This window comes from Pinus tabuliformis, chromosome 4_1 (assembly GCF_031772625.1).
Source record: "Pinus tabuliformis cultivar Carrire ecotype Pingquan chromosome 4_1, CPIR1, whole genome shotgun sequence".
NCBI classification, from domain to species: Eukaryota; Viridiplantae; Streptophyta; class Pinopsida; order Pinales; family Pinaceae; genus Pinus; species Pinus tabuliformis.
Genome location: NC_142303.1, coordinates 699,559,871 through 699,579,183, shown reverse-complemented (window position 1 = coordinate 699,579,183; position 19,313 = coordinate 699,559,871). Strand labels below are relative to the sequence as shown.

Sequence of the window (19,313 nt, the reverse complement as noted above, 5' to 3'; positions counted from 1 at the left end):
CCACTGTACTTTTACATTTGCTGTCAATACATGAGAAGACTGTTTTACATTTAAGCGTGTAACTACTCCTTTAACCGGCTGAAGTAGGCAGAGGGCCCCTGTTTGCTGAAGCCCTGTACAGTAACTTTTAATTTCCAGCATTTCTTTTTCTTGTTTCATGTATAATAGCTGTACATATGTCTTTTAAAATTGTTGCATGTTTATTTCTTTTCAACATGTATATTAGCTGTACATAAACTTTGAATTCTGTTGATTTACATTTCTGCACTTTTATGTTCATGACTGATCAGTGTGTTATGCAGGTTTCTTAGGCAAGCCCGGGACAATTTTCCTTCTTTTCTTTTCATAACTAGTGGCATGCGTGATCGTCTTGTCTATGTTGCTGACATTCATTGTTTTCCAGTTTTGATTTTCCTTACTGTCATTTCTTTAACTTGCATATTTACTTTCTGCTCTTAGATATCAAGTTGTTCATCTATGTATGGTTCCTTTTCCATAATCAAATAACTTTATTGGGGCCAAAATATCACTTAGTATAACTTGATTTAGTTTGCTTTAGAACTCACATTACTTGACTTATTCATAATTGTTTCTCACATGATAAATTCAGCTGAAAGGCAAAAGGTTAAGAGAAAGTTAAAGTGTTGTGACTAGTCTCTTTTATGTAGTTTCACTTAGATTTCACATTGCTTGACATTTCATGATGTCTTTTCATAGAGAAGATTAAGTTGAAGAGTTGAAATAGTGTGAGATAGTTGTTCTTACTTTTAGTAGGATTTAATATAGATTTTATTTTCATTTTCATTCAGCAGCAGAGATACTGGGCCGATGTCATTAGTCCTTTATTTTATGTCTTTATTTTTCTTCAAGAGTTGATTTTATTGCAGTTGTTGTTCAAGCTTTCTTGTAGAATACTTTTTAAGTTTTGAGAAATCATTTAGAGATCACCACAATCATCCACATTTCACTTGCTTTATTACTTCCATCACATCACAGTAGGAAAGATACATTCGAAAACAAACTTAAAAAAGCTAAAAACGACAAAAGACTAAGAAAACAGTTACCTAAGTACATATAGTACACCTCAATTCATCAACTTACGAGCCCCGGGTTGACATTTAAGAGTTGCAGTTTAGACATCACTAAATTGACCAAACAGCGTGCATGTGGATCTGGCTAAAATCCATTTCATTCAAGATTGGCCAGCCCCAACCACTCTAACAGAGATTCGCAATGTTTAGGGCCTCGTAATTTTTTATTGGAGATTCATGTTGGGATTCTCCCATACCACTTTTCCTTTGAGTTGGATTACCAAGGGCAGGGCAAAAGAAAATTTTTCCTAGTCTGAGTCCCAATAGAAGAAGTTCGTTGAGCTGAAGCAATGCCTCTGCTTTGCACCTATACTCACATTTTCAGGCTTGCAATAACCATTTGAAATTGAGACAGATGCCTCCGACTATGTTATCCTCATCCAGTGACCTAGCATAGTGAGATACTTTCTGATACCATATGAAAGTTCTCCACCTATGATAAATAGATGTAATCTATCGTGCAGGCTTGCCGACAATGGAAACATTACATTATGTAGAAGGAGACAGTCATCCACACCGATCACCAACCTCTTCAGTTTATATAGACACAAGGGAATTTGTAGAACGATTATCATCAAAAGTGGTCTACATATCTGCAACAATTCCACTTGAACATTAAATACAAAAATGACAACACCAATCATGTTGTAGATTTCCTTAGATGACCCCCAATTGTAGCACTAACTATTGTCCTCAACTCTTGTGGCAACGAAACCTCTAAATGGTTGCAAATGTACAAAAATGATCCAGAGTTTACCACCACATACCAAATTCTAGTGGATGGAAATCAAGTTCCTGATTTCCACCTCCAAGATAGATTATTATGCTACTTGGGCCACATTTTTTTTCCTTCAAGCAAGCATGGCAAACTGATTTGGGAGGCGCACTACAGCCGGGTCGTAGGACACTTTGGTGTGGAGAAAATTATGGTTGTACTACATAAGTACTTTTACTGGTCAAAACTCTGACAGGGTATTGGAAAATATATCAAGTCATGCATTGCCTATGCCATCGCCAAGCCGAACATCAAGAAGAAAGGATTGTACACTCCTTTGCATACTCCCAGCTAGCCCTGGGAATCCATATCCATGGACCATTTGTCTTCCCTCCCTTCTACCAAGCATGGTAATGATTGTGTATTTGTGGTCATTGACAAATTTTCTAAGATAGCTATATTGACGGCCTAGAAGAAGAGTATCACAACAGAAGACACTGCGAAAGTATTCTTTGAACGAGTGTGGGTACATTTTGGGATCCCACAAAACCATTGCTTCCTAAGGGGGGAGGACTGATCCAGGTGGATATTGGTGGTCACCCACTTATTACACGTTGACCCTCACTTTCATTTCTTTTCAGTTTCCTTAATTGTAGTGCGACTTAGTATTTTTGGCAGTTTTGCATATCCTAAACTTCTGGAGATATTTTGAGGGCCTAAACGATTATTTATTTATTTTATTTTTTTGGAAAAACAGAGAGACATAAAAATTGCAAGCCCAATTTGTTGTTATGTTTTTTTCCTCCACTTAGAGACCTTTGAAACAAGGTATTATGATAGTCAAACAAATATCGTATGCCAAAGTTACAACCCTCAGAAGTTGATGTTCCAACTAACCCCAACATGGTTTACAAGCTTTTGACGCTTCATCTCCTAGGGTTAGGTTTCTAGATTTTTAGGGTTTCCCATTATTTCTTAATCATAAAAAGGCCACCGAGCCTCATTGTAACATAGTTAAGAAGGCATGTTGTTGAGACATCTTTTCTCAGAGATAAGCTACCATTGCTTGAGCTAGTTTATTTCCATTCTGCATGTAAACAATTTTCAGTACTTAGTTATTAATGAATTAAAGTTTTGTTTTCACTGTATCTCTGTGTTTCTGTTTATGTCTGTATTTCATTTCGTTTCTTCATAAATTTGGATCAAGTAGGCTATTAGGTTGCGCTATAATCAGTTCACTGGGAGGAAAATGAGTTTTATTCTATTCCAATGCATTTTCTATCATAGGTGAGCATAATAACCAAGAGTGGATATGGAGAGAGAAAAAAAAGAGGATTTATGCACTATACATCCCACATGCCTCACTTCTTTGTATTTGCATCCATTTTTTATTCAGATAAAGAGAGCAAAGTGGCCTCACCTTCTAGCTAGGTTTTCTCTTGAAAGACTTTCCTTGGTTACATCTTGCATTAAGTTGTGGTTTGTGAGTTTTATTTTGACGTACTCTATTTTTTACATAATTATAATTCACATTCATACACAATAAACAATAATTAACAGATCTAGAAATCTAAGGACAAGTAGACCCTCATGTTGTAGATTTCAGATTTTTAGGATAATTTAATTGATATGTTTTGACAAACTATCCATTGGAATGACCATGACAATTTACTGATAATTTTCAAGGTTAGGTTAGCCCCTTGTTAATTGGGTTTATCTCAGATGATTGGGAGGAATGATTGTTATCCTCCCCACCCAAGTTCTATTCTCGCAAGTTATAAACATTTTCATAAATGCCTCTAGCCTTGTTGTTGAGTTCCAACAATCCCTTAAAGTTTGAAACATGTATATTACTCATATAGAATATAAAGATATTTCTCATGGGAAAATAAAGGATAGATGACCCATTGCTAAAAGAACAATGTCATTTATGTAAAGAAGGAGAATAATGACTAGCCTCAATAGATTAGTCATATTAGTCCTTATGCACCCTACTTCCTTTAGGCAATCTTTTAGAATGTCTATATAAATGCAAAAAAGAAAAAGAAACATATGGTAACCTTTATTTACCTTTATTTTAAAATTCATTTCTTCTAATTATTTATAGTTACTTTTAAATTTGACAATAATGAACCCTAATATCTTTAGGTCTCTTCTAATGATTATTTCTTTTTTTGCTAAAGCAAGAGTCGTACCTTCGTTATCATTAAATAAGAAAAATATTTACATAGAATACAACCATCCACATGGAAACATGGATCTTAATCAAAAACTACTTTCTAGAAAACCAAGGATCATAAGTTAAGTGTTAAAACTCCGACCCTAACCCACAAAACTGCACCACCCTAAACGGAAAAAAGTACCAAGGCCACAAAATCAACCCATAAAATCCGAAAAGGGGGAGAAAGCCATTAATTTCCACCATCAGAACTCCTAGCTCCAACCAACTGCAGAGGAGGACCTCGCTAAGCCAAGACTCCCACCAATTAACAGTTTGGACCCACCAGTATGCGCGCAGATTCCTAACTGTCGATCCTCCCAACTTGATCCAACGTAGAGGTGAATATCGCACTGCCTAGAAGTCCGCCTTTTAACCTTATGGCCCCACTAACAAGCTCGATAAATCATAGTCGTAGATCTGTCGGACTTGATCCTACGGTGTAGGATCATATTGCACCAAGCAAAAGAGCTGTTGGTTAATGTGCGATAAGGGCGGAAAACAAAACCACCCCTCGGCCATGTGTAGCCCAAAGAGTGTGATCGCTCCCAAATTTTAAAAACCACTTCCCACCCGAGAGGCCCCCGATATACCGGAAACCACTCAGCTGGCGGATTTGCGACCTTAGACAGCGTATTAGGAATATTCGGTTTGCCATTGGATCCCGAATTCCGGCAGCTACCACTTTCTCCTTTGCAACCATATGTGAGCCTGAGCAATGTACTACCCCTTCCCTCCAACCAACTATTCTAGTAGCAGAATCCTCCGAGCAACATAAGAAAAAACGAGAAAAGGAAAAACTTACACCTCATAATTCAACCAAATTGTTGGACAAAACTTCCATAGTTTTGGTGCGGTACACCATCATATCCTTGACTGCTTGGGTGTCACACTGATCCATGAGAATATCCTAAGGCAACCTATGCCCACCCATCGCAACCCTATTCATGGTACACTTCACTCCTTGATTAGCTAGTAAATCAACAAGTTTGTTGGCCTGCCTTCGCACATGGTTAAAACTAATCGTGCATAGGCCTCTGAGGTGGAGCTGGATCCTTTGAAAGACCTGGATCAATCTCCAGTGTTTTGAAACCTTCTCCAGCTTTGAGCCCCAACTAATTTTTTTGACTGTGTTGATAATTAACTCAGAGTCAGCTTCGATAATTACATTCTGTCGGTTATCCTGCACCAGGAGTTCTAAGCACTACTCCATAGCCATGGATTCTGCCATGTTATTTGTAGCTCTGCCTAAATGTCCATGGAAGATGGAAAGGATATTACTAGTATCATCCCTTAACACCCCTCCAAAGCCCGCATTGCCTGGGTTGCCCTTTGAAGCTTCGTCTATGTTATATTTTAGAAAGCCTAAAGGGGGGGATGCCGAAATTCCTGCTTAGAATCCATAACCAAAACCTTTATGTTCAGGCCCTGTGACATAAGCCCCTGCATTCCCAACTGTCCCATAATCCTCAATTCAGCATCTGAAGGTGGATTTTTAGGGGTATTTCACACTATGGTACCCACCGTCTCTTTAAGTTGAGTCAACGTCTGCTTAAAAAGACACTGGAGGGATCTTTTTTCATTTTTGAAAATTCTCTTATTCCTTTCTTTCCAGACATTCCAAATAATGAAGCTAGGTGTTAGAGCCCAAGCTGAACCAAGAATTTCATTATCTGAGTAATTACGCCTCCACTTGGTTAGGGTGTTGAAGATACACCCTCTATCCCTGTTGCTCTTTTGGAAGATGTTAGCAAAAGAATCCTACAAACTAGAGGTGAAGATACAATTATTAAGGAGGTGTTCCATAGTTTCTTCTTGGGCTTCACAGAGCTAGCATCTAGAAGGCCCCAGCACACCCCTTTTCCTTATGTTATCCCAAGTCAGAATTCTCTTATGATAAACAAGCCACATGAAGAGTTTAATCTTCATCTAGCCTTGATGCCTCCATAGATTCTGCCATATTCTATCCGGAGCAAGAGAATCCATCTCGAGGAGTTTGTGTTTTTCCTCCTTAAGATTAAAGGTACCCTCATTATTGTTGCCCCACCTCAATTGGTCATGCCCCCCTGTCACTAAAATCTTCCTTTGTTCCAGTATCCGCATGAGAGCCTCAGCTTTAGTTTTCAAGGGGTTATCTTCCCTGTAAATCATGTTCCTCCACTTTCTCCATTTACTTGCATTATTGTTTTGGTCCCAAAAATCTTTGACCTGTGATAACCCTATGATGTCTGTCTCTCTCTTGAGGTCCAGAAATTCCTCATTTAGCAGTATTGGTTCTTGTTGCCATTTATCTTCCCAAAAAAGTGCCAGATCCCCCTCTCTGATTTCCCAGAAGCTATTCTTTTGAACTAAGCCTCTATTCTCCTAGGCCTTATTCCAGATGTGTGAGCCCTTTATATTTCCAGACATCCTTATATGATCGTTATTGTCCCAAGTGCTGGCATATTTTTCTGTCCAGATACTAGCCCATTGGGCCTTTGGTTCTTTGACCCATCTCCACCATAACTTAGCTCCTAAAGCCCTGCTTAGAACCTCTGGATCATCCAAACCCAGACCTCCTTGATTTTTGGGTTTGCAAATCTTTTCCCAAGCAACTAAGGCCCATTTCCTTTTTTTCTCCCCCTTACCCCAGAGGAAGTCTCTTTGAATGGTTCTGAATTGTTGTAAGACTCCTTTTGGTGCAGGGAGTGCTGAAAGCATGAAAACTGGGATAGATTGGAGAACAGCCTTTGTAAGCACCAACCTACCAGCCAAGTTTAAAGATCTGATGGTCCAATTCCTGATTTTATCCTGCATCTTATTAATCACCGGTTCCCAGATACTCTTATGAAGAGGTTTAGCAGTAAGAGGGACTCCCAAATATTTCGAAGGAAGAGAATCTCTTTGAAAGCCTAGAATTCTAGAGATATTCCTTTGAATAGCAATATCGGTATTAAAGAAAAAGATTTTAGATTTAAAAATATTAACCTCCATACCTGTGGCCAAACCAAAGTCAATTAGAAGTTGTTTGTATGCCAAAGCTTCTTTGACTGTAGGAACTCCTTGCAACATGGTATCATCCACAAATTGTTGATGAGTCAAAGTCTGTCCATTCTCAGAAAGTTGAAGACCCTTGATTTTGCCTTCTGCTTTTGCCTGCTTAATCGATCTACCAAGTCCTTCCATCATGAGTATAAAGAGAAAGGGAGAGAGTGGATCTCCCTGCCTGAGGCCTCTTGAGGGAATAAAAATCTCGGAGGGAGAGCCATTTACCAAAATTGAAAAGCTAGAAGAAGTTACCAAAGCCATGACCCATCTAACCCAATTATGATCAAACCCAAAAGCAATAAGAACCCTCCTGATATAGGTCCAGTTCAACTTATCATAGGCTTTAGCTAGGTCCAGCTGCATGATCATTCCAGCCTTCCTGTTGCTAGTCAGTGAGTGCACCACCTCCTGTGCTTGAATGATGTTATTGAGAATTTGTCTACCTTCCACATAACCAGATTGCTCCCCAGAAACCAGAGTGGGGAGAAGAGGTTTGAGTCTATTAGCTACAACCTTGGATATAATCTTGTAAACCACATTGCACAATGCTATGGGTCTAAACTTATCAGGAGTTAGGGCATTATCTTGTTTAGGGATCAGTGAAATGAAGGAGGTGTTGAGTGCCTTCAGAATAGTTCTATTCCTCCTGGAATCTTCTACTACATTCAGAATATCTTGTTTAACAATATTCCAGCAGGCTTTAAAGAAATCCACATTAAAACCATCAGGACCCGGTGCTTTACCATTCTGCATTTCCTTGAGGACTTCACTGATTTCCTCTTCAGTTACTAGCCTATTGAGGTTGAAATTATCCTCTCTGGACACTAGTCTTGGTATATGTCTTGTTAGATCCTTAATGAAAGGCTCTCTGTTTGGAATGGTTTCCTTTGCAATCCCAGGAAAGTGTTGAACTAAAATAGCTTCAATTTCTTCATGGGTGCTGAGTAGTTGCCTTTCCTCATCCTTAATCGAGGAGATTCTATTATGAGCCCAGTTTGCCAAGGTTGACCTGTGGAAAAATCTGGTGTTTCGTTCCCCTTCCTTTAACCATTACACTCTAGATTTTTGTCTCCAAAATATTTCCTCTTGTTTGCATAAGTTCTCCCACTCGTGCTGAAGTTTGGTGGCTCTATCATTGCTGACTTTATCAAAGCCAACCTTGATAAGGGATTGGTTGAGTATCTGCAGTTTGTTTTCAACAACTTTTTTTCCTTCAAAAATATTGCCAAATTCTTTCTTGTTCCACTCTTTTAGCCTGAGCTTGATATGTTTTAGTCTTTTGTGAAGAAGGAACATGCTTGTACCCTGAATATGCAGATCTTCAGACCACCAACTTGAAATTTTGTTGATAAAATCTAGATGGGTGAGCCAGATATTCTCAAATCTAAAAGGTCTATTCCTGGGAGTACCAATGCCCCTGATCTCTAGTTGAATTGGCCAGTGATCAGATCCTCCAAAGGGCAGAATCCTTGCTTCCATTCCATTATCATTGAGTATAAGGTCCTCTGATATGATAAATCTATCTAACTTTGAGGCCACCAGAGACCCTCCTCCTCTCCTATTGTTCCAAGTAAAGAGACCATTACTTGAATCAATGTCAACCAGTTTCATAGTGTCCATAAAAGATTGAAAAGCTAAGGCATCTTTGGTTAGAGCTCTGGTGCCCCCTTTTTTCTCCGATAGTGATTTGATCATGTTGAAGTCCCCACCCATAATCCATGGAATCCTAGCATATCTCTCTCTGAGATCCATAAGAGAATCTATAAATCTCAATTTGTCGTCCATTCTCTGAGGGCCATAAACATTCGTTACTAGATAGATCTACCTATCCCCCACAGGTTGAATGACCACTGATAAATAATTTCTGGAAGCTTCGGCATCTATTATACCAATCTTTAGGGGGTTCCAAAGAGTAAGAATGCCACCTGTTGTATTTTCTGCCTTGACTTCTAGAAACTCAAAACGACTGAGCCATTTACTATGAATTTCTTTAATTTTCTGAATAGAACATTTATTTTCCTGGATAAATATAATATCCGGAGCTTCCTGTTTCATTGTGTTACTAAGTATTCTTTGCTTCCTTTTACTACCTAGACCCCTGATGTTCCAAGAAGTAAACTTCATCATTAAAGATTAGTGAAAGAGTAAATGGTTAGGTCTTTCATCTTACCCGAATATATCATTAGCTTTCCACACTCCATCAGCAGCTCATTCTGCTTTTTTCTACCTCTTTTCTTTCCTAGGCCTCGAGGTGCTAATCCTGGTGTATTTTTTTATAGATTTCACACCTTCTTTGCCATGATTTGCCGTGTTACCTTGCCTTTCCACCCCACTAGCCTAGGTTTTCCATAAGTACAACTGCTGTACTCTAGAGAGCTCTTCTTGAGGTAACGAATCTAACCCTCCCATGGTTCCCTGTTTCAAGAACCCTTCCAAATCTAGGTGCTCTTTGTCTAGAATCTCCTGCAGTTCATGATCCTCCATTTCCATCTCACTTTGGGTCATTTCCTGGTCCATATCTAGTTCTACATCGCTCATCATAGCCTCTTTCTGTATGTTATTGTTCTTTGGTTGGTCTTTGTCCTCCTCTGTCTCCTTGTCCTCTGGACTTTCCTCTATTCCCTGATCTACTTTTATCATCTCTTCTTCTTCCTCGAGAACTTGGAACCTATTCTGCGTAACTTGAGGCCCTTCGGCTTGATGTTGCTTAAGTCCCCTTTTGCTGCCTTTTCCTCTGTGGCTCACTTTTTGAAAGCTTTCCGTATCTTTCATTGTGGAAGTTCTGCTCTTATTCTCTATTTTACTGAGAGGGCAATCTCTGAACAGGTGTCCATGCTCATGACATTTGCGACATCTAAAAGGAATATGTTCATAATCTACTGTTTGCACCCATTCTTCATAAAAAACTTCCAAGATCAACTCATCTGGTAGAGCTCTGGAGAGATCCATTTCCACACAGATTCGTGCAAAGGAAGTATATTTTCCTCTTCTAGTGGCTTCTGAAGCCTTGACAAAACGTCCTAATTTATTACCTATGGTTGTTAACGATTTTGTTTGCCAGTAATCAAGAGGAAGGGAGTAAAGTCTTACCCAAATTGGAACTAATGTGAAAGTCTCCCGCTCCGGGACAAAGTTCATCATCCACGGCCTCATATAGAGGCCAACAGCTGCATAGACGTAGGGCCCTCCTTTAAACACTCTGTCTTTATCTTCAATATTAGTGAAGACCACTGTAAAGAATCCTTTTGACCCCAGATGTAGGTCAATGCTCTCTTTTGGTTTCCAATGGTATTTAATCCATGTCTGTAAAGCTTTTTCAGTGGGCCATACTCCCATGAATTTACAAATGATAGCATAAGTTCACATGTGGTCCCTGTGTGCCTGCAGTGCAGGATCATTCAGGACTACCCTGGGTGTAACCTCAGATTTGGGCTTACAAGGTCCTTTCTGTGCCTTGGTTTTTGCTCCCTTTTCCTTGTCAGTTTCTTCCTTTTCTTTTGTGCTTTTATTCTCACAATGTTTGTCTCCCTCCTGCTCTTCTTCCCTGCTTTCTTTCCCCTCGTCATCAAGACTTCTGATTTCTTCCAATGGCTTCTTACCACGGCTGGTAACAGCCTGCTTGTAGGAGGGAGTAGAGCTCCCTCCTCCATGCCCTACCATGGAGCTTAGCGTCTGCAAACTTTCAACCCTAGCTGTTCTTCGCGCTCCCCTCCTGATCATCCAACCCCGAGTTCAACTTCCACATCAACCAATTCAATATTGCTTATTATTCTCGAATGGATCTCTTCTAATGATTATTTCAAATAACTATATCAAAAGCTTTTGGGAATTTGACAAAGCAACATAAAAGATTGTTTCTTACAACTTTAACTATAATTTTAAATATAATTATATTTACTTAGATCAAATATTAACTTGAGAAACCAACTTATCTTAAATAAACTTTCTTATCATAATTTTCTAATCATAAACTAATCTTATCTTCTAAAATTTTACTATATTATTTCATTATAGAAAAATTAATTATTATAATTTAGAAGTTAATTTATTATCTATTTTAAAAATAAGAATACCAAGACTTTACTTTATTTTAATAATTTATTTTTATGTGTTTTTCAAATTAATTTAAAAACCAATAAAATTATTTTATTGTGTCTGTCGAATTAATTTAAAAGATGTCTAAGACGCTTTCCTGAAATCTTTCAATCATTGTTATCCCAAAGTGAAATATTTAAATTTTGATTTTTAAAATTTCGTTATTTAACATTGGACAACGAAACTTCCCACTTCCTTCCATTGAAAACCAAATTTTATATTATAATAACTCCACTCACCATGGTGGAGTTCACTTTTAGGTAGCCCTGAGTCCCGTCCGACCATCAATCATGATTGTGGAAGATATAATCAGATGGTGGTAAATGTGGAGACTTTCAGTAAAGACCCTATCCCAATCACAATCTCAATTTTTATGCGCAACTCCACTCACTCAAATCAACTTTTACAAAAGCGTATAATAGTTGAACGAAAAATGCGTACAATATTAAATTGACGTAACATAGTGAAGGATCACCCATCTTTCCCTCCATTATGTAACTCTTTTAATCTTCTTTGAACACCAATTATCTTTTCTAAACGCGGAGTGTGAGAAGGACGGCTAAATAATCTTTTCTAAACGCGGAGTGTGGGAAGGAGGGCTACAATAATGGCATTGAACCGGAAAGCCATACTCTGGAATTTTCAACTCGAAATCACTTTTTCATAGAATGAAGAGGAAAATAGTTATTTTACGACAGATTAGGAAGATTAATTGTGGAAAGATGAGCTGGAATTGTAATAGGAATGTGACTGTTCACTTTATATATACATGGAACATTGAAAGAAACTAATGGTTGTGCTTGCACTACTTTCATTGGAATAGTCATTGTCCTTTCATGTTTATATACTATTTTTATGATGGGTTGTTTTTTTAATCTCTATAAATAGTAATAAAATAGAGATAATTTGCAATAATTTGTTACCACGACAAAATTATTAATTAATTTTTTATTTTTTCCTTTTCATTTTTTTAATAAAATAATATTTTTTATTTTTTTAATTTTTTTTTTAGTAAATTTGGTAAAAACTCGGTGCTATTTCATGGGCATGGTTAAACTTAATGTTGTTTTCACTAATTTAATTTTAATGTGGATCGCATTCGTCCATACTTTTCACCATTACTAGACACATCAGACATTGAAGAACAACTCACACCAATAGAGCTAAGCCCAGACTACATGGAGTAAGCCACAACTGATTAGATCATGGACACGTAGATCCAGAACACTCGCTAGCTGAAGATCCAACTGTATCAGGTTGTCAAAGTTGTCAAACTCATGCACCAAGGCAAGTGGCTCACCAGGGACCAAGTGCAGCAAAATTTTCCTAATCTCATGGGGGTACTCAACGCAATGGGTACCATTGCTTCCTAAGAGGGGAGGATTGATCTAGGTGGATATTGGTGGCTACCCACTTATTCCACTTTGACCCCCACTTTCATTTCTTTTCAGTTTCCTTAATTGTAGTGCAACTTAGTATTTTTGACAGTTTTGCGTATCCTAAACTTCTTGAGATATTTTGAGGGCCTAAAAGAATTTTATTTTTATTTTTATTTTATTTTTATTTTTTTTGGAAAACGGAGAGCCCGAAAAAGTGCAAACCCAATTTGTTGTTATGTTTTTTTCCTCCACTTAGAGACCTTTGAAACAAGGTATTATGATAGTCAAACAAATATCGTATGCCAAAGTTACAACCCTAAGAAGTTGACGTTCCAACTAACCCCAACCTGGTTTACAAGCTTTTGACGCTTCATCTCCTAGAGTTAGGTTTCTAGATTTTTAGGGTTTCCCATTGTCTCTTAATCATAAAAAGGCCACCGAGCTTCATTGTAACGCAGTTAAGAAGGCATGTAGTTGCAACATCTTTTCTCAGAGATACGCTACCATTGCTTGAGCTAGTTTATTTCCATTCTGCATGTAAACAATTTTCAGTACTTAGTTATTAATGAATTAAAGTTTTGTTTTCACTGTATCTCTGTGTTTCTGTTTATGCCTGTATTTCATTTCGTTCCTTCATAAATTTGGATCAGGTAGGCTATTAGGTTGCGCTATAATCAGGTCATTGGGAGGAAAAGGGGTTTTATTCTATTCCAATGCATTTTCTATCATAGGTGAGCATAATAACCAAGAGTGGATATGGAGAGAGAAAACAAAGAGGATTTATGCACTATAGCATCCCACATGCCTCACTTCTTTGTATTTGCATCCATTTTTTATTCAGATAAAGAGAGCAAAGTGGCCTCACCTTCTAGCTAGGTTTTCTCTTAAAAGACTTTCCTTGGTTACTTCTTGCATTAAGTTGTGTTTTATGAGTTTTATTTTGATGTACTCTATTTTTCACATAATTATAATTCGCATTCATACACAATAAACAATAATTAACAGATCTAGAAATCTAAGGACAAGTAAACCCTCATGTTGTAGATTTCAGATTTTTAGGATAATTTAACTGATATGTTTTGATGAACTATCCATTGGAATGCCCATGACAATTTACTGATCATTTTCAAGGTTAGGTTAGCCCCTTGTTAATTGGGTTTATCTCAGATGATTGGGAGGAATGATTGTTATCCTCCCCACCCATGTTCTATTCTCACAAGTTATAAACTTTTTCATAATGGCCTCTAGCCTTGTTGTCGAGTTTCAACAATCCCTTAAAGATTGAAAGATGTATATTCCTCATATAGAATATAAAGATATTTCTCATGGGAAAATAAAGGATAGATGACCCATTGCTAAAAGAACAATATCATTTATGTAAAGAAGGAGAATAATGACTAGCCTTAATAGATTAGTCATATTAGTCCTTGTGCACCCTACTTCCTTTAGGAAATCCTTTAGAATGTCTACATAAATGCAAAAAAGAAAAAGAAACATATGGTAACCTTTATTTACCTTTATTTTACAATTTATTTCTTCTAATTATTTCTAGCTACTTTTAAATTTGACAATAATGAACCCTAATATCTTTAGGTCTCTTCTAATGATTATTTAAAGTAACTATATCAAAAGCTTTTGGGAATTTGACAAAGCAACATAAAAGATTGTTTCTTACAATTTTAACTATAATTTTAAATGTAATTATGTTTATTTAGATGAAATATTAACTTGAGAAACCAACTTATCTTAAATAAACTTTCTTATCATAATTTTCTAATCATAAACTAATCTTATTTGCTAAAATTTTACTATATTATTTCATTATAAAAAAATTAATTATGATAATTTGGAAACTGATTTTGTTATCTATTTTAAAAATAAGAATACCAAGACTTTACTTTATTTTAATAACTTTCATTTTTTTAATTTTCTTTTAACAAAATATGAAACCATAAATTCAACGTGGATAGTAAAAAATCATAAGCTATAAAACATTCAAAACTGAAATCAAACTTAGAATGATATTTAAAACATTAGAATGTACATAGAGTTTTATAAATCTCTATGGTAATATTACTCTATTATTGGCTTTATAAGTTTTATGAATCTCCACTATATGGTAATATTACTCAATTATTAACTTTATAATTCAACGTGGATAGTAAAAAATCATAAGCTATAAAACATTCAAAACTGAAATCAAACTTAGAATGATATTTAAAACATTAGACTGTACATAGAGTTTTATAAATCTCTAGCATATGGTAATATTACTCTATTATTGACTTTATAAGTTTTATGAATCTCCACTATAAGGTAATATTACTCTATTATTAATTTTATAAATATATTCCTAATTAAATTTTAATTATTACTCTATTATTGACTTTATAAGTTTTATGAATCTCCACTATAAGGTAATATTACTCTATTATTAATTTTATAAATATATTCCTAATTAAATTTACAAATTAAAATGTGTTTTAAAAATATCTTAATTTAAAATTGAGTATTTTTCTTTAATTTTATTTAAATGAATATTTTCTTTCATGATAGTTTATTTTTATGTGTTTTTCAAATTAATTTAAAAATCAATATTTTTTATTTTATTGTCTATGTCAGACAAATTATACTAGGCATCCCTAAGACGCTTTTCTGAAATCTTTCAATCTTTGTTATGCCAAAGTGAAATATTTAAAAATTTGATTTTGTTTAGCATTGGACAATGAAACTTCCCACTCCTTCCATTGAAAACCAAATTTTATATTATAATAACTCCACTCAGCATAGTGGAGTTCGCTTTTAGGTAGCGTGGAAAATGTGAAGACTTTCAGTGAAGCCCTATACCAATCACATTCAATTTTTATGCGCAACTCTACTCACTCAAATAAATTTTTACTAAAGCGTGTAATAGTTGAACGAAAAATGCGTACAATATTGAATTGAGTAACATAGTGAAGGATCACCCTTCTTTCCCTCCATTATGTAACTCTTTTAATCTTCTTTGAACACCAATTATCTTTTCTAAACGCGGAGTGTGAGAAGGACGGCTAAATAATCTTTTCTAAACGCGGAGTGTGCATAGGAATTGCATTAACCCTTTTAATCTTTTCTAAACGCGGAGTGTGAGAAGGACGGCTAAATAATCTTTTCTAAACGCGGAGTGTGCATAGGACGGCTACAATAATTGCATTAACCCCATCCATGTTCAGACCAAGCCTATTGCATTAATCTTTTCTTGTGAGAAGGACGGCTAAATTATCTTTTCTAAACGCGGAGTGTGAGAAGGACGGCTAAATAATCTTTTCTAAACGCGGAGTGTGCATAGGAAGGCTACAATAATTGCATTAACCCCACCCATGTTCAGACCAAGCCTATTGCATTAATCTTTTCTTTTCTTTATATAGGTATTCCGATCACCGATTCTTCCAATCCATTACTGCATCCCCTTTGCATGCACTCTTCAGACTCAGTGTCCTTCTACCCTCACAAGCCGCCATACGCTTTCGTTCAGCTCCCATTTCATTTGGCTTTTCGCATATTCCCAATATTTTCTTTGGTCATTCTTTCATGGCGGCCACTGGTATTGCCACTGGTATTGCCACCGAAGTGGTAAAGGGTATTGCAAGCGCCACTATTCGTGCAGTCGTTAAACAGATAAAGGGTGTTGTTGAGTTGGATCAAAACCTTCAGCTTCTCAATTCTGACTTTGGCTATATGAATTCCATGTTGCTCGATATTGATCAACAATTCCAAGCTCAACAGAGAAGGCTGCCCGTGCCCATAGAAGAGTGTTTGGGAAGGATGAGCGACGCCCTCAACGAGGGCCAACAACTCATCAGTCGTGCCGATCGACAACGAAGACGGTGGTTTGGATGCTACCTCCTCTGCAACCCCAATCTCTTTACACAAATTAGAGATTGGAGGACCAGATTTGATAAACGCTTTCAAGAGTTTGTTAATGTCTTTTCAGTAACTGCCAATACCCAGCACATTGTATCCTCTGCGCCGTCCCAGCCGGAGCTACTTCTTCAAGATGTACCGGACGTCATCGTAGGGTCGTCCATTGAATCTGCTCAGGTGAAGCTGCAGGCATGGCTTACAGAACCAGCTCATTCCCAAGCTCGCGTGATTGGCATATACGGCATGGGTGGGGTGGGCAAAACCTCCGTGCTCAAAGTAATTCACAACAATTACAAGGAGAAGGTTAGTGACCGCATATTTGATTTTGTCATTTGGTATACAGTTTCAAAGTATAAATCTGAAGAGGAAGATGCTAAGATTACAGAGTTGCAATTTTCCATTGCCTACACACTGCATTTAGATCTCAAGGACTGTCCTACTCTTGAGATGAGGAAGATGAACTTGTCCGCCTCTCTAGGAAAAAGGAGATTTCTTCTGATCTTGGATGACTTATGGAGTACAATGGATCTGAGTAAAGTAGGCATCAAATTTGGGTATGGCAGCAAAGTCCTCATATCCAGTCGCAGCAGCGATGTTATTAAAACAATGGCGGAAAATTACTCCTTGAGGATGGAACCCCTGTCCCCAGAGCTAGGGTGGGAGTTATTCAGCAGAAAAGCTTTCGCAAATGGGGTTGCTCCTGAGATAGAAACTACTGCCAAAGAAATTGCCAGAGAATGCGAAGGTTTGCCCCTGGCTTTAAATGTAGTTGCTGCAGCACTGTGTTCGGAAACGGATCCAAGTAAGTGGCGCAATGCTTTAGAATTCATGAGAAATGTAGATCCTACCTTCCGGGACACTCACAGCACCATCGACTCACAGCTCTATCAACACTTAAGAATGAGCTATAATGATTGGCCAAATCATCTGAAGAGTTGTTTTCTATATTGTGCTGCGTTTCCAGAGGATGCAGAAATCGAGGTGGAGACCCTCCTGGAAATGTGGAGTGCCGAAGGATTCGTCATCCGGAGAGGAATGACTCAGTTATTAGATGCTGGGCGTCAGTACATAGATACACTGGTAAGCAGGTGCTTGATCGAATATGTCGGTCTGAAGCGAATATCGATACCAATATCCGGCAGTAGTTCGCTTTATGCGGAGAGAGAGGTGATAAGGGTTCATGACGTTCTGCGTGATACGACAATTTACATAGGCGAAAAGGATGAAGATTGGGTATTTGAATCAGCTCAACATCTCCAGCAATTTCCCCCGTGGAGAAGTGATTAGGAATTGCAAAAGATTATCTGTTAGTGACAATGATATTGAAGAGCTCCCCACGGATTTGGAATGCAGTACAGAACTCCTGTGTTTGGTGTTAGCCAACTGCAATAAATTGACAAAGGTTCCAGCAGCATCATTTTCAAACATCACGTCTCTCAAGGTTCTGGATCTATCTTGCACCTTAATAGAATCATTACCGACATCGGTGGGGCAACTTGGAGAGCTTCAGTTTCTCAATTTGACTGGCTGCTATCTTCTCAAGGAATTGCCTGAAAGCATATGCACTCTTTCTCGTCTTCAGTTTTTGAATCTTCAGTTTTGTGAATCCCTGGTTTCTTTGCCAGACAAGATAGGAGATCTTCAAAGCTTAAAACATTTGAATTTTGATACATCGGTTTTTGATGAAGACAGATCAATGGTGATTCCACGGGGTATCTTTGGACTCACTTCATTGACCAAATTGTGTTTGCCAAGGTGGAGGCCTGGTTGGGTAATTAGCAATAGTCAAGATTTAAAAAATCTGTCAAATCTGTTGGAACTAAGTATAGCAGTAAAACCTCATATATTGAGTGATTGTGATTGTGGGTGGTTGAAGAAGATGAGAAAATTAAGGTTGGTGTATGTCCAGGATGCAAATGCAAGGAGAGATGATGCTCCGGAGGATGATGTGGTGGAGGATGCAGCGATGGTAGATATTCTCCCTCCTCTCCAAAATATGAACGACTTGCGAAGCTTGTGTTTAGTTGAGTATCCGGGGAGAAGTTTGCCCAGTTACGTTCGCAAGTTGCCAAATTTGGAGGAGCTACGGTTGTGGTGGTGCGCTGAACTAAGGGAGCTGCCTGTTTTGGAGATTGGTGGTGATAGTGCATCGGCCAGTTTTCCAATGTTAAAGACGCTGAGGATAGTGCACTGCCCGTTGCTTAAGAGATTACCAATAGGAATAGAAAGATTATGTAACTTGAAAGAAATTAAGGGGAAAGAAGAATGGTGGTCCGCTCTAATTTGGGAGGACGAAGCTGCAAGACTGAAACTGCAACCATTATTTAAAGAATGGTACTAATGCTTTAGGAGAATATTATTTGAGTACATGGTGATAATGCTGTAAGAGAATATTCTTAAATATTATTTGACTGTTACAGTTTTATTGAGGAAAAAATAATTATTTAAATGTTACTTTGAATTTCATTTTTTTCCTTTTATGAAATACGTTCCATATGTTCGTATGAATTATGAAATACGTTCCATATGTTCGTATGAAATATGTTGAATATGTTTTAATGTTTTTTTTTTCAATTTTTAAATAACATAAATTAAAAAAATTTAATTTAATGGAATATAATTTTATTATTATTATTTTATATATATATATATATATATATATATATATTAAAATTAATTTAGTATTAAAATTATTTTTAAACTAATAAATATATGAGATATTACTTTTTTTTATTATCTTACACTTTTATTAATACTATATAATAAATTCAAAAGAGCAAAGTTTTATTGTTAATAAATGTTATAATAAACACTACCGTGTTTAAGTTCTGGGCCTCAATCTCCTCAATATACATAGAATGCTGTAAAACATGGTTCAATGTGTT

The 19,313-nt window shown here is 37.0% G+C and overlaps 2 protein-coding genes across 2 annotated transcripts in view; one reads left to right on the top strand and one right to left on the bottom strand.

Annotated features, from left to right (window-relative positions):
* The window catches only part of LOC149178070 (uncharacterized), a 106,412-nt gene extending 96,589 nt beyond the window's left edge, over nucleotides 1–9,823 (bottom strand). The window contains exon 1 of the mRNA XM_089421967.1: nucleotides 9,547–9,823. Coding sequence (XP_089278093.1) covers nucleotides 9,547–9,823 — 277 coding nt within the window. The remainder of the gene's footprint in view (nucleotides 1–9,546) is intronic.
* Nucleotides 9,824–16,095: 6,272 nt separating this feature from the next.
* LOC149178069 (disease resistance protein UNI-like) lies at nucleotides 16,096–18,769 on the top strand. Its single transcript, XM_089421966.1, has 2 exons — nucleotides 16,096–17,508; nucleotides 17,642–18,769. The coding sequence occupies exons 1-2, from the start codon at nucleotides 16,096–16,098 to the stop codon at nucleotides 18,767–18,769; spliced, it is 2,541 nt and encodes an 846-aa protein (XP_089278092.1).
* The last annotated feature ends 544 nt before the right edge of the window (nucleotides 18,770–19,313 follow it).

What these genes read in the sequence shown, in the direction of transcription:
- LOC149178069 (XM_089421966.1), top strand. Translation starts at nt 16,096, where the DNA reads ATGGCGGCCACTGGTATTGCCACTGGTATTGCCACCGAAGTGGTAAAG. An exon ending in GTCAGTACATAGATACACTG is followed by an intron (nt 17,509 to 17,641) that starts GTAAGCAGGTGC and finishes CAATTTACATAG; the next exon opens with GCGAAAAGGATGAAGATTGG.